The 20,990-nt window shown below is 32.3% G+C and overlaps 3 protein-coding genes across 3 annotated transcripts; 2 read left to right on the top strand and 1 right to left on the bottom strand.

The window, feature by feature from the left end:
- Nucleotides 1-5,451: 5,451 nt before the first annotated feature.
- LOC114935743 (fatty acid synthase-like) lies at nt 5,452-10,266 on the top strand. Its single transcript, XM_085485154.1, is given in 7 exon segments — nt 5,452-5,502; nt 5,733-6,210; nt 8,821-8,995; nt 9,052-9,232; nt 9,642-9,872; nt 9,875-9,937; nt 10,024-10,266. Coding segments are annotated over 7 exon segments (1,422 nt in total).
- A 110-nt stretch (nt 10,267-10,376) lies between these two features.
- LOC146722239 (fatty acid synthase-like) lies at nt 10,377-11,493 on the top strand. Its single transcript, XM_085485153.1, has 3 exons — nt 10,377-10,517; nt 10,679-10,996; nt 11,128-11,493. Exons 1-3 carry the CDS (start codon nt 10,407-10,409, stop codon nt 11,491-11,493), a joined length of 795 nt encoding a protein of 264 aa, XP_085341279.1. The 5' UTR covers nt 10,377-10,406.
- Nucleotides 11,494-15,457: 3,964 nt separating this feature from the next.
- On the bottom strand, nt 15,458-20,289 carry LOC114928652 (uncharacterized). The gene is given in 2 exon segments (XM_085485152.1): nt 15,458-15,813; nt 15,816-20,289. Coding segments are annotated over 2 exon segments (4,830 nt in total).
- Nucleotides 20,290-20,990: the final 701 nt, after the last annotated feature.

The raw sequence follows: 20,990 nt of genomic DNA, 5'->3' as shown, positions 1-20,990 counted from the left end.
CCTCGCAAACATTGCCGAAAAATGACCATAAAAGGCAATCGCCGGCGGTGTGTACCGATCACCAAAAAATTGTTTTGATGGCTCGGGACGCGAACCTTTCGGAAAGCATTGCGGTCACCGAGTCAACGACGTCTAGGGTGCCAGCGGTGTCCCGCCGACACTCCAACAGACGTCGTTTTTACGTACTGCTGACAATCTCATAAAGTGCATTCAAGAGTGTGTTTATAATACGCTCGAGGGAAACGTACCGCTCGAGAATCATGAAAATGCACGTTTAGCCAAGCATAAATCTATCCTTCGACGCATCGCAGTAAAACGCGGCAATTGAAAAACTAAAAGAAATTTGTTGGTACAACGCGGAGGTTTTTTACCCTACTTTATTGCTCCATTGTTAAGCGCTATATTAGCCAGGATTATCGGTGAATAAAATATATATAGCGCTATAAATATTGATTTCTCTCTGGGTTAGAAAAAAGTTATAAAAATATTTGACACGTTCGTTCGTCATACAGAAAAATGGAGAGAGCGAAAAAAATGATACTGATTTCTACGGAAAATCTCGAAAGAATGCGGCAAATGCAACAACGTCAAATATAGCCAGAAATAACGGAAACATTGTTGAATAATTTGCCAAAGAAAAAAAAATACAACAATAACGAATGAGGAAAATAATAATAATAATTTCAGCGTACGAACTCCTGGAACTCCCTTATCGCGATTTGACGCGGAAATGTGGCGTATTCTTAATAATCTCTAAAAACTCATCTTTAAAAAAAGGTAAAAAAAGGCGACCAGTTAAGGGCACGCCATTAACAAAAATTATCCATTGCAAACCCATGTAGAATCCTATCTTATTGCAAACCCATGTAGAATCCTATGAAAAATTAATCATTGCAAACCCATGTAGAATCCTAGGCAAAATTAACCATTGCAAACCCATGTAGAATCGTACCCATTGCAAACCTATGTGGAATCCTATGAAAAATTAACCATTGCAAACCCATGTAGAATCCTATGAAAAATTAACCATTGCAAACCCATGTAGAATTGTATTAAAAATTATCCATTGCAAACTTATGTAGAATCCTACATTGCAAACCCATGTACAATAGAATTGTATGAAAAATTATCGATTATAAACCCATGTACAATTGTAATAAAAGTAATAAAATAAAAAAAAATTGCGCCAAGTGAAAGTAGAAACTTGTACCAGTGGAAAATTAAAATTGCAGACATATATAAAGTCGTATAATGAATCAGTAAAAATTTAAATTTGCAAATGTAGAATCGTACCATAAAAAAACTTATCTTTTAAAAAAAAAAAGATAAACAAGATGCCAAGTCCATGCGCCATGTAAAAAAGTGTTATAAACAAAAAAGTATTTATAAATAAAAAAATCTATTAATTGACAAAAATTTATGTTCTAAAATTAATATCTCTACAAAAAGTAATGTCCAAAAATTGCGCGAATAAATAAACATTTTTATAAAAAATTAAAATTTAAAAACTTATGCAAATTTAAAATTAATATAAAATAAAAAAAAATAAAAAAATTTTAGTTAAAAAAACTGGACGCGCTGCTAAGTTTCAAAATTACAATGCACCTTAAAGTAACATTAATTAATTTAAACACAAAACATATTTTAACTGCAATGAGTTTAAAAGTAACAATTTAATCAAGAGACACGGTAGTGTCTCGCGACCAGTTAAGGGCGTAGCCGAGACACCGTGTATCTTAACGCGAGTCGGACATTTGAGTCTTTATAATATTTCGAATTCTCAATAACGGCTGAAGCAATCGAGTTTATACTAGACTTAATCGATAGATTGAGTTTGAATTATATAATAAAAGTGTCTTTATTTCTGCTCTACGTGATTTGTAAGCAGAGATATATAATTGCAAAGTCGAAATATGAAAAATTTCTTTTAAGAAACGTCCCCGTCATCATCGACCACGCAAACATAGTAGTATTGTGCTACACGTATTCACACGTATACAACACATGCGCACACATATATCACACGTACACATGAATAGATGCATGTATTGGAAATGTCCATCTCGCACGTTTTACAACAGACGGCGATAGTATGTCGCTCCATGATCCATGATGTTAGGTATACCATATGTGTCAGATCAGATGTCAGATTTGATGACATGTAACCTCTTTGCATGTAACATGTATGTAGGAAAAAATAAATATTATTCTCGAGAGAAAGTACACACCGTCGTGGCGGTCGGGAGATTAACTTACATATCCAAAACAGAGAATTAAGTTAAGATAGTTTGAGAGAGGGAGAATAGGGAGGAAAGGGCCCGAGTGTTAAGAAAAAAAAAAAAAAGGAAAACTTAATTAAAAAATCGGAAAAATTAAGGAAAGTAAACCTCCCCCCGTATTTGGGGGGAAGGAGGGTTTTAGATATGAGATAGAAAAAACGAGAAGAACAGTCAGCTCAGGGAAAAAAAGCAAGATAACAAAAGACGTCAGGAAGATGGACAGTAAGACTGGGAAAAGATCAGCTACGGAAGAAGAGTTTGATATATTATCGAAATCTATGGAACAAAACGGAGAGTGGAAAAAGGTAATACCAAAAAGACAAAAAGGCGCGAGAGAAGAAAAAAGTAGGAATGAAGCTAGCATAAAAAAAGACGCGGTTAGCAACCAAACGTCGGAGATGGACATGGACGAGCCTGAACAGGATTCACAGGAAGAAGGAGAGGTAGCTAAAAAAGGGGTATATTATGGTAAGACGACAACAGATGTAAACACGACGTCCGATATGGAAGCAGGTAAAGGAACCCAAAAAGAGGTAAATCTAGACATAAGAAACGAAAAGAAAGAAAAAGATAGATATAGAAATGAGAACGGTATATTGAAAAAAATAAGCGAAAAAGACGCGAAAGAGAATAATAAAACAAGAAGCTCACGTGTGAATGAGGATCATGTAGGGCCAGTTAAAGTTATCGTTAAATTAGTTAGAGAGAAAACTACAACGAACAGAGTTAAAAATCTTTTTAAGATCACGCGGACCATTATAAGACATAGCATAGTACATGAAAATATCGTAATGATTAATCATTACTCAGCTGAAGTTACATTCAAAGATTATGTAGATGCAAATTTATGTTTAGAGACATTAGAAAAAAATAAGGAGGACAGTATTACAACCAATATTGATCAAAGAAGTCTCATTAGCAAAGGAGTTATAGTAGACTGGGACGATACCATCAGAGACCTATGGGAAGCCATCGATGACAATAGAAACATCCTAAAGGTGGAGAAGATGTACAGGAAAAATTTTGACAAGGTTTCAAAAAAATTCACAGAGGAAGAAACAGACAACATCGCAGTGACGTTCAAAGGAGGAAAGATCAAAACAGAGATCTGGTTATGGAACAGAAAATTATCGATTAAGGTGAGACCATATATTATGCCTGTAAAACAGTGCTTTAAATGTTTTAGATATGGCCACCTGAAAGTGTTATGTAAAAGTGAAGAAATCTGCATTATATGTGGTGATAAAGCCCACGGAATATGCGATAAAGAGGCCAAATGCAGGAACTGCGGCGGCAATCACCGATCCACAAACAGAAAGTGCACAGTTTATGAGAAAAACAAAAGTATTCAAGTCATTATGGCCTACCATAATATCTCTTACGGATCTGCTATCAGAGTGCTAAAGGGAAAAGAAGATGAGCCGGTCAAACACTACGACAGATTTGAAGAACCAGAAAGATAGCCTAAACTTCCAACAAGAAATAAGAGTCTCCTCACGGAACAAAGTCAAACACAGAGAGTTGATAAAACAACACCTCAAGACAATAGGAAAATGATAGGAAGAGGTGCCTACAAGAAGAGTTATAACAAAGAAGATCAAAATGTAAAGCTTATCATAAAAGAGAAACCATGAAATAGGGAGAAGGATACGGATAACAAAGAATATAAAGATAAAAAGTATGAAAAAAGGAATCTACAACAAAAAAGAGACATGAACAGCAATATACACAACTACTGGAAACAATCTAACGCAAGAGAAAGTGAAATATCCAAGGAAAAATATGGTATAGCACTCTACACTTCCTCGCCATCCACTGGAACAGCAGAGGCGAAACCACAGACGTATGAAGGGGAAACGGAAGAGGAGATGACAAATGAATTAATTGAAAGACCGAACTTCACAGATATACACTACACAAAAGAAACAATGAATAAGTTTATGAACAAACTCAAGTTATACCTAGAGGAAGATTGGGAATTAAGAAGAATACTATACACAATCCTGGAAGGTCCAAAGGAAACCAATCCAGAAGAATTAAACATATACAGCAGTGAAGAAGAAGAGACATGGAAGAACATAACCAGAAGAAGAAGAGTATTGCACGATGAAGAGAAAAATAAAAGACAAAGATTAATTGTACAAGAGACAAAAAGGAAGCACTGGCAAGATGGAAAGGAGAGAAGAGGAAATTAAAGAAACATCTGTATAAACAAAAAAACTCACATTTGGAAAAAAAAAAAAATTTATAAAATGAACCACACGAACACTGATAACTGTTGTGGGATTGTAGAGGATATAAAAACAAGAAAAACGAAATAAAAGAAAGGATTAACATATATGATATTATAATTTTAACAGAAACGAAAATCAATACAACAAATGGGATTTATTTACCAGGATATAAAATAGTAACAAAAGAAAGTATAGGAAATAGTGGAGGCGTTGCTATTGCAATAAAAAACAAAATAGAATTCGAAACATTAAACTATTGGAACAACATAGGAATCCAAGTCGACATTGTTGGTATAAGAACAAAGAATCTGGAAAAAAAACTTCAATCAACTAGGAGTGTACAGAAGGCCGAATCAAAATGTTAATAAAAGAGAATGGGAAAGGATTTTAGACTTTGAGTCAAATAACCTAGAGATCATGATTACAGGTGATTTTAATTCACACAATACGAGCTGGAATTGCCTAGATACAGACATTAATGGAGACCACCTTTCTGAAGCGATGGACGAACACGAGCTTATGTGCGGAAATTACGATACGCTATCAAGGCTTGGAAACCCAAGCCAAACATCATCGAACATAGATCTCTTCTTCTGCACTACAGAATTAATAAATATAATGGAATTTTCTCAAGTACAAGACACATGGAATTCAGATCATTTCCCGATAGTGGGTAGAATAAGAACAAGAATTATCAGATATAAAAAAAAGATCAAATAGGGCCTCCACAAAAAGAACCAAGTGGAAATACTTTACAGGAACACTACGTGAATATGCAGAGGAAGAACCAGAGGCCATAGGAAAAATGTCAAGCAACGAAATAAAAATAACAGATAAATTTAAAATATTTGAAACCATACTCAAAAAAGCTACACTTAAGATCTCGGACAAAAACCCAGATAATATGGACATAGAAAACGAAGGATTCAATAAACACAATGACAATACAAAAAACAGAGGACAACCTAAAGAATGGTGGGACCAAGAATGTAAAGAGGCAATAGAACAAAGAAAAACAGCTCTGGCCAAATTCATCAAGGAAAAAAGTCTACATTCATTCGTCGAATTTAAAAAATATAGAGCAATTGCACTCAAAACGATCAATAGAAAAAAAAGAGAAAGTTTTGACAGATTCTGTGCATCGATTAACAGATTCTCGAACCTGACATATGTATGGAACAAAATGCGAGTTTATAAGAATATAAGGAAAAACATACAGTGGAACAAGTGGATAAATAAGAATAGAGAAGAGGAAATTAGCAAGGATATCAATATATTAGCACCACCATCTGTCTTAGAAGAGAAGAAAGGAAGATACGCTCAAGAGGAAAAACAAGATACACAACTAAATAGAAAGTTTGAATATGAAGAGCTAACAAGAGCTTTAAACATGATAAGACGAAATTCAGCACCAGGAAGAGATGGAATAGAATACAACATGCTGAAGAATCTCACGGAAGAAATGAATAATATTCTCTTAAACATGTATAACGAAGTTTGGTTTACAGGAAAAATCCCAGATGCATGGAGAAAATATCAAGTGGTATTTATCGACAAACCAGGAAAAGAAAAAGTCCGACCCATAGCATTATCATCATGTATAGGAAAACTCATGGAAAGATTAGTCAACGAACGATTGGTCTGGTGGGCGGAACACGAAGGTAAACTGGCGGGAGACCAAAACGGCTTCAGACGAGGTAGGTCTTGTGCGGAAAACTTGACCAAAATTACGACGAATATAAAAACAGGGCTACTTCAAGGTCAATATACACTGTCGGCTTTCTTAGATGTAACTTCAGCTTACGATAACGTTAGTTATAGTATACTGATGGAGAAATTAAAAGCTTTGAAGTGCCCAGTGGTTATTAGAAATTTCATAGGGAATTGGTTATACTTTAGAGATACAGAGTTTATAGTGAATAGCCAAGAATCGATTCATAGGAGAGTACAGGGGGGATTACCGCAAGGGGCGGTTCTGAGCCCGATCTTATACGCTCTATATACAAACGACATAACAAAAAATTTGAATGTAGGTATCAACTCGGTACAATTTGCAGATGACATAGCGTTATACACAACAAATATAAATAGAAACTTAAACATGGATAGACTAGAAGAAGCAGTAGACACACTAGCAAACAGATTATCTGAGTTAGGCTTAGATTTAGAACCAAAGAAAACAGTACTAGTTGAGTTCAACAAAAACGGGTTTCGAGACAAAAACATTAGTATTAACATTAAGAACGTAAGAATTGAGAACTCCTACGGAGCGAAATTCCTGGGCATCTGGATGGATAATAGACTTTGTTTCCATCAACAGATAAATGATATAAGAGGAAAAGTGAGCAGAGCGAATTCAATAATGACGTATTTAAACAAAAAATCTAAAGGAATGGAAGTGAACACAGCGTTAATGCTATACAAAAGTTTAGTAAGATCAATCACAGAATACGGCATATTTACCTACTACCCAACGGAAACAAACCAAAGATTAAAATTAGAAAGAGTGCAATACTTAGGCTTAAAAACAGCAATGAGATATAGGAATAGCACACTTAATAACGTGATAATTGCGGAAACCAAAGTTAGACTATTAAGAGATAGGGCGCACTTACTAGCTAGAAATTTTTTAAGTAAAAACTTAATTTTCTATATTTTTCTCTCGCATTTATTTCTTTAGGGGGAATAGGGGATACATGGAATTAAAAATCTCTTGTATTAAAAATCTCTTGTAATTTTATATCTTGGCCGTGTCCAAGTAAAATTTGGTGCCTTGTGCACAGGTATTTAATTCTAACGAAAAAATTTAGTTTCGTTTAGGATAACGCACTGTCATCCGCGATTTGGCTCTTATTGCCTGTCTTATATATGTTAAATTTATAAAAACTTAATATATGGTGGTCAACAATTAATAGAACAAATAGAAGAATATTCAAGGAAAGAAAATTATGCTAGACTCAGACAACCGATGCTAAAAAGAAGTATCCTATCAGAGTCACGGCAACGAGTTAAATGGATAAGTAGAAAAACAGGGACCAACAAAAAAAGATTCAAAATATTTGAGACTGAATATGAGATTATTACAAATAGCATAACAATAGATTTAGAGTTAGGTAAATACAGGAGAGAAGGAAAGGGAGAGGACAGTGTCTTAATTAAAAAAATATGTGATAAATATCATCTAAACGATAAGACTGAAATAGTATATACGGATGGTTCCAAAAAAAAGGAAGGCGTTTCCACAGGTGCAGGCATAGTTATAGAAAACCGAGTAATAGGATATAATATAAGTTTACCAAAAGAATGTTCAACATTTACAGCGGAAGCGTTTGCGATTAAAGCGGTAGAATTAATTTATAGAGAAAAAGAGAACCACTGCGACAACATAATTATTTTGTCGGATTCTAAATCAGTATTACAAGCATTAAAGAATAACCAGATAAATGTATACCATAACAGGTACATTATAGAAACGAAAAAAATAATACATAAACTAAAAAGAGAATTGGATAAAAACGTAATACTGGTTTGGATCCCGGCACATGTAGGAATTAAGGGCAATGAAATTGCGGATGGATTAGCAAAAGATGCAACCAAAGAAGCAGAGGATAATAACATAGAAGTCCCACTAGGGGATTATCGGAAAGAATTTAAAAAGGAAACATGGCAGATGACACAAGATAGCATTTTAAGAGACGCCCAATATAAAGGAAAATATTATTTTGAAAATTTTTATAAGAGAAAAAAGAAAAAACCATGGTTTTATAAGATAAACAAGGAAAGATACTACGTGACACTCATTAATAGATTAAGAGCCAACCACTATAACGTAGGAGAGTCACTCGCTAGGAAGGGGATCATAGATAGCGCTAGGTGCAAATGCGGTAACGAGAACGAAAGCATTGAACATGTAATATGGCGATGCAGTAGATACGACGAGGCAAGAGTTAGGTTAGATCAAAATCTAAGAAAAAAAGGCATCACGGAAGAAATAGATATTAAGAACATTCTGAAGAATAAAAACTGGAAGGCTTTCGATTGTATATACAAATACATCAAGAACATTGGCAAAATAATCTGATCACAGTGAAGATAATAAATGGAAAAGGGACCCTGTGCCAATAGCCAAGATAGGATAGGCTGAAGGCACTAAGTTCTCCAACCGGGGAACGTCACAACAAAAGAAAAAAAAAAAAAACATGTATGTAGGTTACATTCCTTACAATGTCATGTTACATATTAGTTGTAATTATATAAATCTTATATAAATGCTTATGTATGAGTATGCATATATTTTTAATATATAGCGGTGTCTGTGCTATATCTTCAAAAAGCAAATATTGCTAAAAGAATTTATGCCACATGTAAACATATTAAAATGAACAATGATGGTTACAAGAAAGAAGGAATTACGTGCCCTTCGATGCAAGTCCAGAGCATTTTACTGAAGGAATTTTACAACGAGTGTGGAATTTCACCGTTGTGCATAGATTACATTGAGGCGCATGGTACAGCTACGAAAGCTGGTGATCCGGTAGAAATAAATGCATAGATTACATTGAGGCGCATGGTACAGCTACGAAAGCTGGTGATCCGGTAGAAATAAATGCTATTAATAATATTTTGTGTAAAAACAGAACGACTCCGTTAATGATCGGTTCGGTTAAATCCAATCTTGGTCACGTTGAACCAGCGAGCGCTTTTGCACAGATTGCGAAGGTAAGATAAATAGATAATTGTTATGTATTCATTATAATATGTTCATGATAAAAAAAATAATATACTGTAAATTTCGCGTGCATAACAAATGATTTTTATTACTCATATATAGTGAAAAATATTTCCCACTGATTTCTGTATTACAAGCAAGCATGGCAATTTTGAAGTGTTCATTATTATAAAATAACTGATTTATAAAAGCACAAAATAAATTTTACCTATTTTTATATTTTTATCATTTAAATTAATTTTTGAGTAAATTGAAAAAATTACAATTATATCTGCGATTATATACGCATAATAATTATAATAAAATAAAATATGAAAATAACATTACACGATTTTATTCGGATAACTTTATAATACGTAAAAATATATTGTGACATAATTAATTTTATTGATTTTTAAGGCAATAATAGCATTCGAAAGTGGACTTGTTCCACCAAATATTAATTTTACATCGCCACGAGACGATATAGATGCCTTTGTAAATGGAAGCATTAGTGTGGTTACAAAAAACCTGCCACTTAAAAATGGTTACATAGCCATTAATTCTTTTGGTCTCGGGGGATCAAATGCTCATACGTTACTAAAATGGAATACCAAACAGAAAATTAATAATGGAACAGCGACTGATAATATTTATCAAAACTTGTGACAGTGTCCGGACGCACTCAACAATCAGTTAATTCGTTTTTAAACGATGTCAGTAAAATTTAAAGAGCAATATTATAATCAGTAATTAAAAAAATACATTGTTACACAAATTTTAAGAAAATTTTGTTTTGTAGATCGCTAATCATTCCACAGACGCAGAATACATTCGTTTAATACACGATATCTATTCCGACAATATAGAGGGTCATCCATGGAGAGGATATATTATATTAAATACTTTGCAACAAAATTCAGTAAGGGAAATTCAAAATAATCAGAATATTAAACGACCTGTTTGGTTCGTTTTCTCCGCCATAGACACACAATGGCTAATAATTGGTATTTATATTCAATATTTTGTTTCATGTATGATATAGCACATTTAAAAAATAATTAAGATTTTAATTATTATTTTTAATAATAATTTAAATATTAATTCATTATTTTTAATATTAATTATCTATATTTTTCAGGTCACAGTTTATTAAAGTTTGACGCCTTTGCGAATGCTGTAAAAATGTGTGACGCTATTTTAAAATCATATGATATAAATATCATGAAAATTTTAACAAAACAAAACGGCTGTGAAAGTGCATTACATGCATTTGTTGGCATAGTCGCTATTCAGGTAAAATATCGTATATTATACAATATTAAAAATATATTTATTATATTTAAAATTATATAATGTCGTAAAGATATTTACAAATATATTTATAGTTAATAAATATTATAAATATGAATAGCGTTTTTAAATATAGTATAGTATAAGAAAATTATCTCTTATAGATTGGCTTAGTAGATCTCCTAACAACCTTAGAAATTACTGCTGATTATATGATTAGTCATTTCGGTGGTGAACTTGGTTGTGCGTATGCGGATAAATGTTTAACTATTGAACAAACTATTCTATCGGCATATTTTATTGGTTTAGCTTGCACCGAAGGAAATATAATTCATAGTTCTACAGCAATTGTGAATCTTGATTACGAATGCTTCAAAAATATATGCCCTGCGGATATTGAAATAGTATGCTACAATAGTCAAAACAGCAACATTATAAGCGGGCCTGCAAAATCCATAAAAAAATTTGTGGAAATATTAAAAGTATTATTTCATCATTTTTAAATTTACTTTTCGGTCTTTGATCTTTGACTTGCCTATTTTTGCTTTAAATATATTTAACTATTAGCTTTAACTATGCTATTTGTTTGTATTAATTAACTGTGTTTTATTAGATTAATAACATTAACGTGAAAGAAATCTCCTGCAATGTACCATATCACAGTCATTATCTCGCATCCGTGGAAACTCAGATTTTGAGTAACTTGAACCAAGTAATAGCGCAGCCGAAAAAACGAAGTTCAAGATGGATCAGTACTTCCGTACCTTGCATCGAGTGGTCCAATGAAGCATCGAAATTATCTTCAGCATTATATCACACGCATAGTATATTAATAATCGTCCTCTTTGAACAAGCTACGAATTTAATTCCAAATAACGCTGTGACTATCGAAATTACACCGGACGGCGTTCTGCAGAAAATCTTAAAAGAATCTTTACATCCAAATGTGACAAACATTGTATTAACATGCCAGAAATAAATACTGCATCTTGTATAATTATTAAGCTTTATTCTTTTATTTTTCTTTATTTAATTGAATAGATATTAACATCCAATGTAGCATACAGAATAAATTAACAACCAAAGAAATAAATCTTATTTAAATATCAATCAACTGGATTTTGTACTACTATTGTAGGGCACAAATATTAGACAGACAGTTAACAAACTTGTGACGAGACGAAAGAGATTCATTATTATTGGTCGAAAATATTGACTGACGCGACCTTACGTATTGACGAGATTTCCGAAACGAAAGCTAGGGCAGTCCGCTGTGAGTCGCAGAACGAAACAGATCGAAGAGAATAAATACGAGTTATAAAGAAAGTGAAGAGACAGAGTTCGTATGAGACAGAAAGAGACAGAGTGTGTGTTAGAGAGACAGAACAGACAGAGACAGAATTTACGCGTTCGGAGTTTCTATTCTATAAGAGACAATTATCGTGATTATCGAATATTAATGACAGAAGCGATGGGGTTCGCTTTACATGTATTTAAGCATTGATTAAATTATTAATATCACACAACAAGAGATACTTATATTTTGAACATCTTCCTATTTTATCCTCTTAATAACAAATTAAAAAAATAGTATCTCACACTATTAATATGAATTCTTTATCTGGTGCCACCATAATTTACATATTTATGTATATTATACTTCCTCGTCCTCGTCCGCGGCCACGTCCGCGACCACGTCCGCGACCAGCTCGCGACCATCGAGCGGGTCTTTGTTTTACTGTAAAACAAAAATGAAATTTAAATATAAAAACATATATTTACATTTGTTATTTTTAATTTCTTAAATAAAGAAATAATTCTAGTTTTTATTTTTTACTTACGTCTCATGTTATCATCTTCTTCATTTTCAACCACCATTGCAGGCGATGGTGGTTGCGATGGTTGAGCTCCGGTTTTGCAAACTTTTGGAATACGAGCAGGAGCAGTTGCGTTTACACTTGTCGAAGCACGAGCAGGAGCAGTTGCGTTTGCACGAGCTTCAGCAAGAGCTCCGGTTGAAGCTGGATTCGTAGCTGCAGCAAGAGCCTGATTTGCTGCAGCTAACTGTTTCTTGACTTCTTCTAATTCAATTCTCGTGATCTCTAAATCCAGCGCCGTACTAAACTCGTCACTCGATCCCGGGGCGCCCTAAAAAACCAAGATTAAAAATAAAATTGTAATCTCTCTTTCTCTCTCTCTCTCTCTCTCTCTCTCTCTTCTCTCTCTCTTTCGCTCTCTCTCTCTCTCTCTCTCTCTCTCTCTCTTTCCCTCTCTCTCTCTCGCTCTCTCTCTCTTTCTCTTTCTCTCTCTCTCGCTCTCTCTTTTTCTCTCGCTCTCGCTCTCTCTCTCTCTCTCTCTCTTTTTCTCTCTCTCGTGTGTGTGTGTTAAAATATAAATTTACTTACCTCTTGTGTCTTCTCTTGTGTCTTCATTTTATCTTTCATTATTTTTTTTCTTATGGACTCTTGTGTATTTCGTGACGTCCGAGATCGCAGCGTCAACTCGATAACATAAGAATGTTGATTGCAATGTATAGTTACATAGGTAACGATAACTGATCACACATTGTGCCGCATGCTTCGAAGTGTTCGGTTGTCAAAATAATTTTGACAGTTTTAAGTCAAAATTGGTTAAGGTGTTGAAAGAGTGTAAATTTTGCAGAAATTTTATAAAGAATAAGGTAAATAATAATATTATATATATATATAATATATATATATATATATATATATATATAAATATATTTATGTGTGTGTGTATATGATTATATATATGTAAATATATATATATATATATACATATATATATATATACATATATATATATGATTATATAATTTTTTGTTGTATATAAATATCACCTTTAAAAAAAGGTAAAAAAAGGCGACCAGTTAAGGGCACGCCATTAACAAAAATTATTTATTGCAAACCCATGTAGAATCCTATCCTATTTCAAACACATGTAGAATCCTATGAAAAATTAATCATTGCAAACTCATGTAGAATCCTAGGCAAAATTAATTATTGCAAACCCATGTAGAATCGTACCCATTGCAAACCTATGTAGAATCCTATGAAAAATTAACCATTGCAAACCCATGTAGAATCCTATGAAAAATTAACCATTACAAACCCATGTAGAATTGTATTAAAAATTATCTATTGCAAACTTATGTAGAATCCTACATTGCAAACCCATGTACAATAGAATTGTATGAAAAATTATTGATTATAAACCCATGTACAATCGTAACAAAAGTAATAAAATAAAAAAAAATTGCGACAAGTGAAAGTAGAAACTTATACCAGTGGAAAATTAAAGTTGCAGACATAATATAGTCGTATAATGAATCAGTAAAAATTTAAATTTGCAAATGTAGAATCGTACCATAAAAAAACTTATCTTTAAAAAAAAAAAAGATAAACAAGATGCCAAGTCCATTAATATAAAATAAAAAGAAATAAAAAAATTGTAGTTAAAAAAACTGGGCGCGCTGCTAAGTTTCAAAATTACAATGCACCTTAAAGTAACATTAATTAATTTAAACACAAAACATATTTTAACTGCAATGAGTTTAAAAATAACAATTTAATTTTAATATCATTAGAATATTATTTAGCAGCGCGCCCAGTTTCTTTAACTACAATTTTTTTATTTCTTTTTATTTTATATTAATGGATTTGGCATCTTGTTTATCTTTTTTTTTTAAAAGATAAGTTTTTTTATGGTACGATTCTACATTTGCAAATTTAAATTTTTACTGATTCATTATACGACTCTATATATGTCTGCAACTTTAATTTTCCACTGGTACAAGTTTCTACTTTCACTTGGCGCAGTTTTTTTTTATTTTATTACTTTTGTTACGATTGTACATGGGTTTATAATCGATAATTTTTCATACAATTCTATTGTACATGGGTTTGCAATGTAGGATTCTACATAAGTTTGCAATGGATAATTTTTAATACAATTCTACATGGGTTTGCAATGGTTAATTTTTCATAGGATTCTACATGGGTTTGCAATGGTTAATTTTTCATAGGATTCCACATAGGTTTGCAATGGGTACGATTCTACTTGGGTTTGCAATGGTTAATTTTGCCTAGGATTCTACATGGGTTTGCAATGATTAATTTTTCATAGGATTCTACATGGGTTTGCAATAGGATAGGATTCTACATGGGTTTGCAATGGATAATTTTTGTTAATGGCGTGCCCTTAACTGGTCGCCTTTTTTTACCTTTTTTTAAAGATGAGTTTTTAGAGATTATATCATTCATTTTTATATATGATAAGCATCTTTAAATAAATAAGCAAAGAACCCGCCACCACCCCCGTCATATTTCAAAATACGACGGTCCTCTTTGCTTATTATAGATAAAAATAACTATCTTGTATTTTAAGTAAAAAATATTTTTTTGCACTTCACGAATAATGCAGAATGTAAAGCGTTGTCATGAAATTGCTAATATATTACGAAATCTTTTTTTATATAGGACTGATCGAAATACACTGTTAAATGATGAAATAGTAATAGTCATAAACTTGATATTATAAAAATCTATTTAGGAAGAATTTTATAACTACTTTATTTTATATCGAATTAGTATTATTTATTATCTATTTTTTGTAAAAATATTATATAAACATCTTTAGCACCTCTAGACCACTGCCTCTTTTTTACTTCTGCATCATCTATTTCGATCCAAATATTAGATAGTCCTTCTCTACATATGCTTACATAATGACCTTCATCGGTGCACGAACCATCATAAAGTATAGCACTCATCGTCTTGTACAATTGTCCCGCTATTAATACTTTAGTTGTTGGAACAGCACATAAATTAAATTTGTTTTCTGCTTTTATTAATTTACCATCTTGTGCTAAAAATAGTATTAAACGAATAACAATTATTTCTCTTGTTAATGTTACTTCATTTTTAAAATATTATCCTCGAAAAATATTCTCCTAAACATTGCCGTATTGCATATGTATTTAGATTTTGCATTCCATTTTCATATCGATGCATTAATATACGTAAAACGTCTGTTTTATCGCAATTAATCAACTGCTGCTTAATAATATTTAAATGTAATAAACATTGCAATACTGTATTTGCATAACATGAAATCTTGTCTGTATTCTGAAAACCACGTATGATCCAAGCAGTGCTTTGAATTCTTTTCTTTGAAACCGTATGTTGAATTTTTCGATCTGAATTTGATTTTTGAACAGAAGTAACTATTTTTGGTAACGCCCATGGAACATCTTTTACTTTACGACAACGTTCTTTGGCACAGCAATTATTTCTGCTTTCGGATTGTATATCTGTTTTAAACGATTATATTCAATAATAACTTTTTCGTTAGCTATTACTGCTGAAGGATCAAAATTTATTAAATGCACTCCTTCTAGAGATGTTACTCGCGACAAGGCAACATAAATTTGACCACAACTAAATACAGAGTTGTCAATATCCATAACAACACTTTGCAAACTTAATCCTTGGCTTTTATGAATAGTGATGCCATAACTTAAAGATAATGGAAATTGTTTTCGAATCACATACGCTCTATCCAATACCTGAAATTTAGCCGTTACTCTTTCAATTTCATATTCTAAACCTGATGGTAAAAGAAGTTTAATCTTTTCTACGTCATCAGTAGATGTTTCTCGTACAATTAAAATTACTTTAGCAATTGTACCGTTTACAAGACCCAAACTGGTATCGATGTTACGCCGAATCATAACTTTTGCTCCAATTTTAATTGTAATTTGTTTTGAAAGTCCAGCTGTTCGAGAACTATCATCATCGTTATTTGACAATACTTTTAATACTTTCTTTTTTACATATGATGTACAATCAATCGTATCTTCAGTAATTAATAATACTTCTTTGGAAGTAATGCGACTTAACATTGCATTATTAAGGACATCACACATATTACAAGTAGGAAATAAACAAACAGTGTCCGATGATAAACTGTTAATAAAATCACATAATTCATTTAATCTAGATTCGAAAGAATCAGCTTTGAAAGATATTTTTCTACTCTCTAGAATTTTACAATCAGATTTTGTCACTAAACCAATACGAATTCGCGACAATAATTCACGGTATGAATTATCTCCTTGCTGACGCATATTGATTATCAATTCATCATATTCAAATAATGTAATCCATAAATTAACAGCATTTAAAGAACCAAGATAATTAGCAATTTTTGGATCGGATAAATGTGTAAAGATAAGATCTTCGCGTACAGGAGGCAATTGAAGCAAGTCTCCGAATAAAAGAATATCCTTTCGACCAAACCAACCATCATCGCAATTACTAGTATCAAATATCTCAGACAATCGAAGATAAATATATATTAAAGTCAAATTAGATATCATTGACACTTCATCAATTACGAAAAGAATAACATCTTTAAGATCTGTTCGTAAAACTTTTAATACACAATCAGATAATTGTTTATACTTATGAGTTTGACCATGTTCAACGGGTAATTGAAGCAATCTATGAACTGTCAAACCATCTATATTAAATGCTGCTATACCAGTAGGTGCTGTTACAGCAGTATCTTTGTTGAGATTTTGTTTTATCCAGCATTTAATAGTCTTGATTAAGAAACTTTTTCCAGTACCATCTTCTCCGCTAACATATAATCGTAATATTGATTTATCGGACTCTACAGCATTGGTAACTTTATCAAATACTCGTTTTTGATCCGTATTTAATTTTACTATCATGTCAGATACATCAATTTCTTGAATTGCTCTATCACCAAGATCTTTAAAATCTTGCATTGCTTCACCAGCCTCTATATTTTGAATACCTATTGCATTTTCAGGATCATCCTGAGACTGCTCTTTTTGCAAATCGTCATCTAAGCATTGCTGAACTAACTGTTTTGCAGTTTCAAATGCTTTTTGCAATTCTTCTAATTTTTCATGATATTGCAATGCTTCTTTAAGATGCAGTTTTACTTTGTGAAACGATTCGGTATAAGTATCGCATTCATTTTTAAGATCCTCTAATTTTCGCCATGGTTTAAACATAAGCAATAACGCAAAGAAATAATTTTCCGGCTGTGTATTAACATTATATCTAAAATGATTAATAAGATATCCGCGCTGTCGCCGTTTAAGATAACAACCATTACCTATTTTATAATATTCAATAAACTTATTTTTCGGTTTGATCTTTGAGATATCGTACCACTGTGCAAATTCATAAAGAGACGTATTTTCTAATTCGTTTGGTCTATGTGGATAATGATCATCTGTCAAAGATTGATAAAATATATCTGTAGATTCAGGATCAAGAGCTTCAATTTCTTTACGACTTTTTAATTTTTTATATCGTATTTGATTAACATCTAACCATCTGATGGTTGTATTTCAATCAGTTCCATACAAAGGAATACCTAACAATGTATCAGCAGCTTCGAGAGCTCCACATTCTCTATTATTCGTAAATCGCAAAGCAATATTCCAAAGATGACTCGCTAATGATTTGTTTTTGTTATCCTTACTATCAAGAATATTCTCAGATAATTCACTTTTTCCCGCTTTATTCATATATTTAGTAACATACCAGGTTAGCAGCGATGATTTTTCACCAATAAATTGTATATCCATATTACCTTCCCATGCAGTAAAAAGAATAGGATTATAGTCATTTATATTACCTTCATTATCCGTTCGAGGAAGATCGTAAAGTCTACTTTTATGTTTCGATTGTTTTCTACCGGCTATCGAACTTGCCACATCCCTGATATTCAAAGTTTCAGTAACGGGACGAGGAAATCCAAAACGACATCGACGAATAACTTTACGTCCTACTTTTTTAGAACGAAGACAATAATCATTATGTATATGTCGCTGATGCGTATCAACACGTCTGTACAACAATGGCGAAATATTTTGATCCGGTATTGTGCAGCTTATATGTTGTGAAATAAATTTTGAAACTTCCTCAATAGTAGATTCACCGAAAATTGGTGCATTTTTAATCCAAATTAATAAGTGAAAATGTTGTATACCTCTACCTTGATATTCTCGTCGCCAGAAATAATGCGTTACTTCTCCAATTGGATGATCTTTAGACCTAATAAAGTCAAGCATTGCCCGAAACTTATTATCGAGAAACCTGGATGTTGATACTGGATCTCTAACAACGAGTGCGCTAACGCTTAAGGAAGCGTCATGCCATTCATTTACTTCACGAATATATTCACCTAAATCTTCCCACAACCACTCACTTGGACTGAGTGTTAAAAACCATGTCGCAGGTCCATAATGCTGCGTCATACAATTTAAATCGTTTCTCGGTTTACACCAATATTGCTTCGTATTTCGAAGTGTGGCAAATATTGCACTCAAATTAGATTCCAACAATTCTTTCGACATTGCGTCTAGATATTCTGCGGCTGTATAACGAAGTCGCGGATTAGTTACATTTATTTTATGAAAAATTCCACGACTTAATTGACGCATATTTGCATCGTTCAATAAATAAAATACATATTGTAGATTTAATCTATACTGTGGATGTTTAGATGTCAAACGACATTTAATAAATTTATGATCATGAAGTTTAACTTGTCTAATCTCACGTTGTCCATTAATACCAGAAGAATATAAATCTGGAAAACACATTAAATCTAAATGTTGCTCACGATTGTTCAGAGGCAAATCCTGAATTTTTAACATTTGATTTAAAGCTGTCGCAGTTTTATTTGCTTTCTTTTCATATAAGGGATAGATGGTATATTGTTCGTAATAGCCATCATTTTCAGCATTAGACACTTGAGTCAACATTGCTTTCCGTTGACCTTCTAACATATCATTTTTTATCTCTTCTATCGGATCATTTAATAATTCAGTCTCATCATTAGCTACTTCTACATTATCTTCTGTCTCATTTAATAATTCAGTCTCATCATCAGCTATTTCTGCATTAACTTCTGTCTCATCTATTTGAAATTCTGAATTTTTTAATTTTGGTAAACGTAAATCATTGTAATCATTTGGCAATATAATATGAGAATATAAAGTATTGTTGCGCTTTAACCACGTTAAAGCGTCAAATATTTTTTTAACATCAACTACCTCTTCCCAAATAATCTTTGATTTTGTCGGGATATCTCTAACTAATATATATAACTCATGATTAATATTTATTGGATCAGTATTAGAACATAATTTATTCAATGTCTCCTGTAACGGAAGTGGTAAATGAAATGTTCTACCTTTAACTTTTGATACCATTTGTCTTTGAGGCAACTTTTTATTAATAACAGTTCCCATTTTAAGGACAGTTTGAAACGCTTTAGCTCTCTGTATAAGAATTTTTTCGAATGTATTAAGAGATGATATTACTTCAGGCACCTGATTTGTAAATAGATTATTTAAGACGCAGTATGCAGGCATTAAACCTTTACGAAATTTGTCTGCACAATAATTACATATATATTGCGCATCAACTTTTTGTTGTTGTACATACGTCATTAAATCCTTCAAAATTTTAACATGTACTTGTGTCTGAAGACTATTGACTTTAGAAACACTTTTTTTATAACACAATCTCTCGCATGATACGCAAACATGTCGTGGTGTGTCCACAGAGCGTTCAGTCAATGCTTTAAATGCTAAACGATATTTAAACATAATATCATCATCACTCAAAATTGTATCAATCCGTTGATGTCTGTACATATCTACTTTCTCCTGTGCAGAAGTCACAATTTCATTCAAAGTATTCATATCAGCATTATTTAAAGCATCATCTAGATTTTCCAACTTTCGATAAAAATATGTAAGTTGATAAATTAAACGCTTCATATATCTTACTTTTGGAAAATGAGGCGATAATAATTGAACTGGAAGAAACCTTTCTTCGCAAAGTGTTATATCAATATAACAGCTACGCGTATGACCCAATTTCTCATTTGAAATTTTCATTGTACATTTATGAATATTTTGCATAAGTTTTGGTACATTTTTTAAAGTACATGTATTTACGGTTTCGAGAAACTTCTGATAACAATCAATTAAAAGCGGATCGTTAATTTTACAGCTTGCAGTATTACACATCAGTTTTGGTTCATTGTTTAAGGTACATGTATTTTCGGTTTTAAGAGACTTCTGAGAACGGTCAATTAAAAGCGGATTGTTAGTTTTATAGTCTGAAATATTACACGACCAAGATTTTTTAGCTTGTTCTGTTGTTAATGGTAATATGTTTACTACTTTTCCTTTTACATTCATTATCAAAGGTTCCAATGGATTTACATCATGATGATATGTAGACTCAATAAAATTTTCAGATAAGGCTGTATGTCTAGATTCGCCACATAGCGCAGTTAATTTGTCTTCGATTGTAGAACAATCTGCGACAAGAGTCAAATACACTTCTGATTTCTTTTTAATCAAACTTAACATTTTGTATATATTGCGAATATAAT

Source organism: Nylanderia fulva, unplaced genomic scaffold (assembly GCF_048542155.1).
Source record: "Nylanderia fulva isolate GAGA-0341 unplaced genomic scaffold, ASM4854215v1 Scaffold344, whole genome shotgun sequence".
Classification (NCBI taxonomy): Eukaryota; Metazoa; Arthropoda; class Insecta; order Hymenoptera; family Formicidae; genus Nylanderia; species Nylanderia fulva.
This window is presented reverse-complemented; position numbering and strand designations above follow the sequence as displayed.

Excerpts from the sequence above, each read along its gene's own strand:
- LOC146722239 (XM_085485153.1), top strand. The coding sequence starts at position 10,407 with ATGTGTGACGCTATTTTAAAATCATATGATATAAATATCATGAAAATT. Across the intron at positions 10,518-10,678 it reads TTGGCATAGTCGCTATTCAG|ATTGGCTTAGTAGATCTCCT; the intron begins GTAAAATATCGT and ends TATCTCTTATAG. Across the intron at positions 10,997-11,127 it reads AATTTGTGGAAATATTAAAA|ATTAATAACATTAACGTGAA; the intron begins GTATTATTTCAT and ends GTGTTTTATTAG.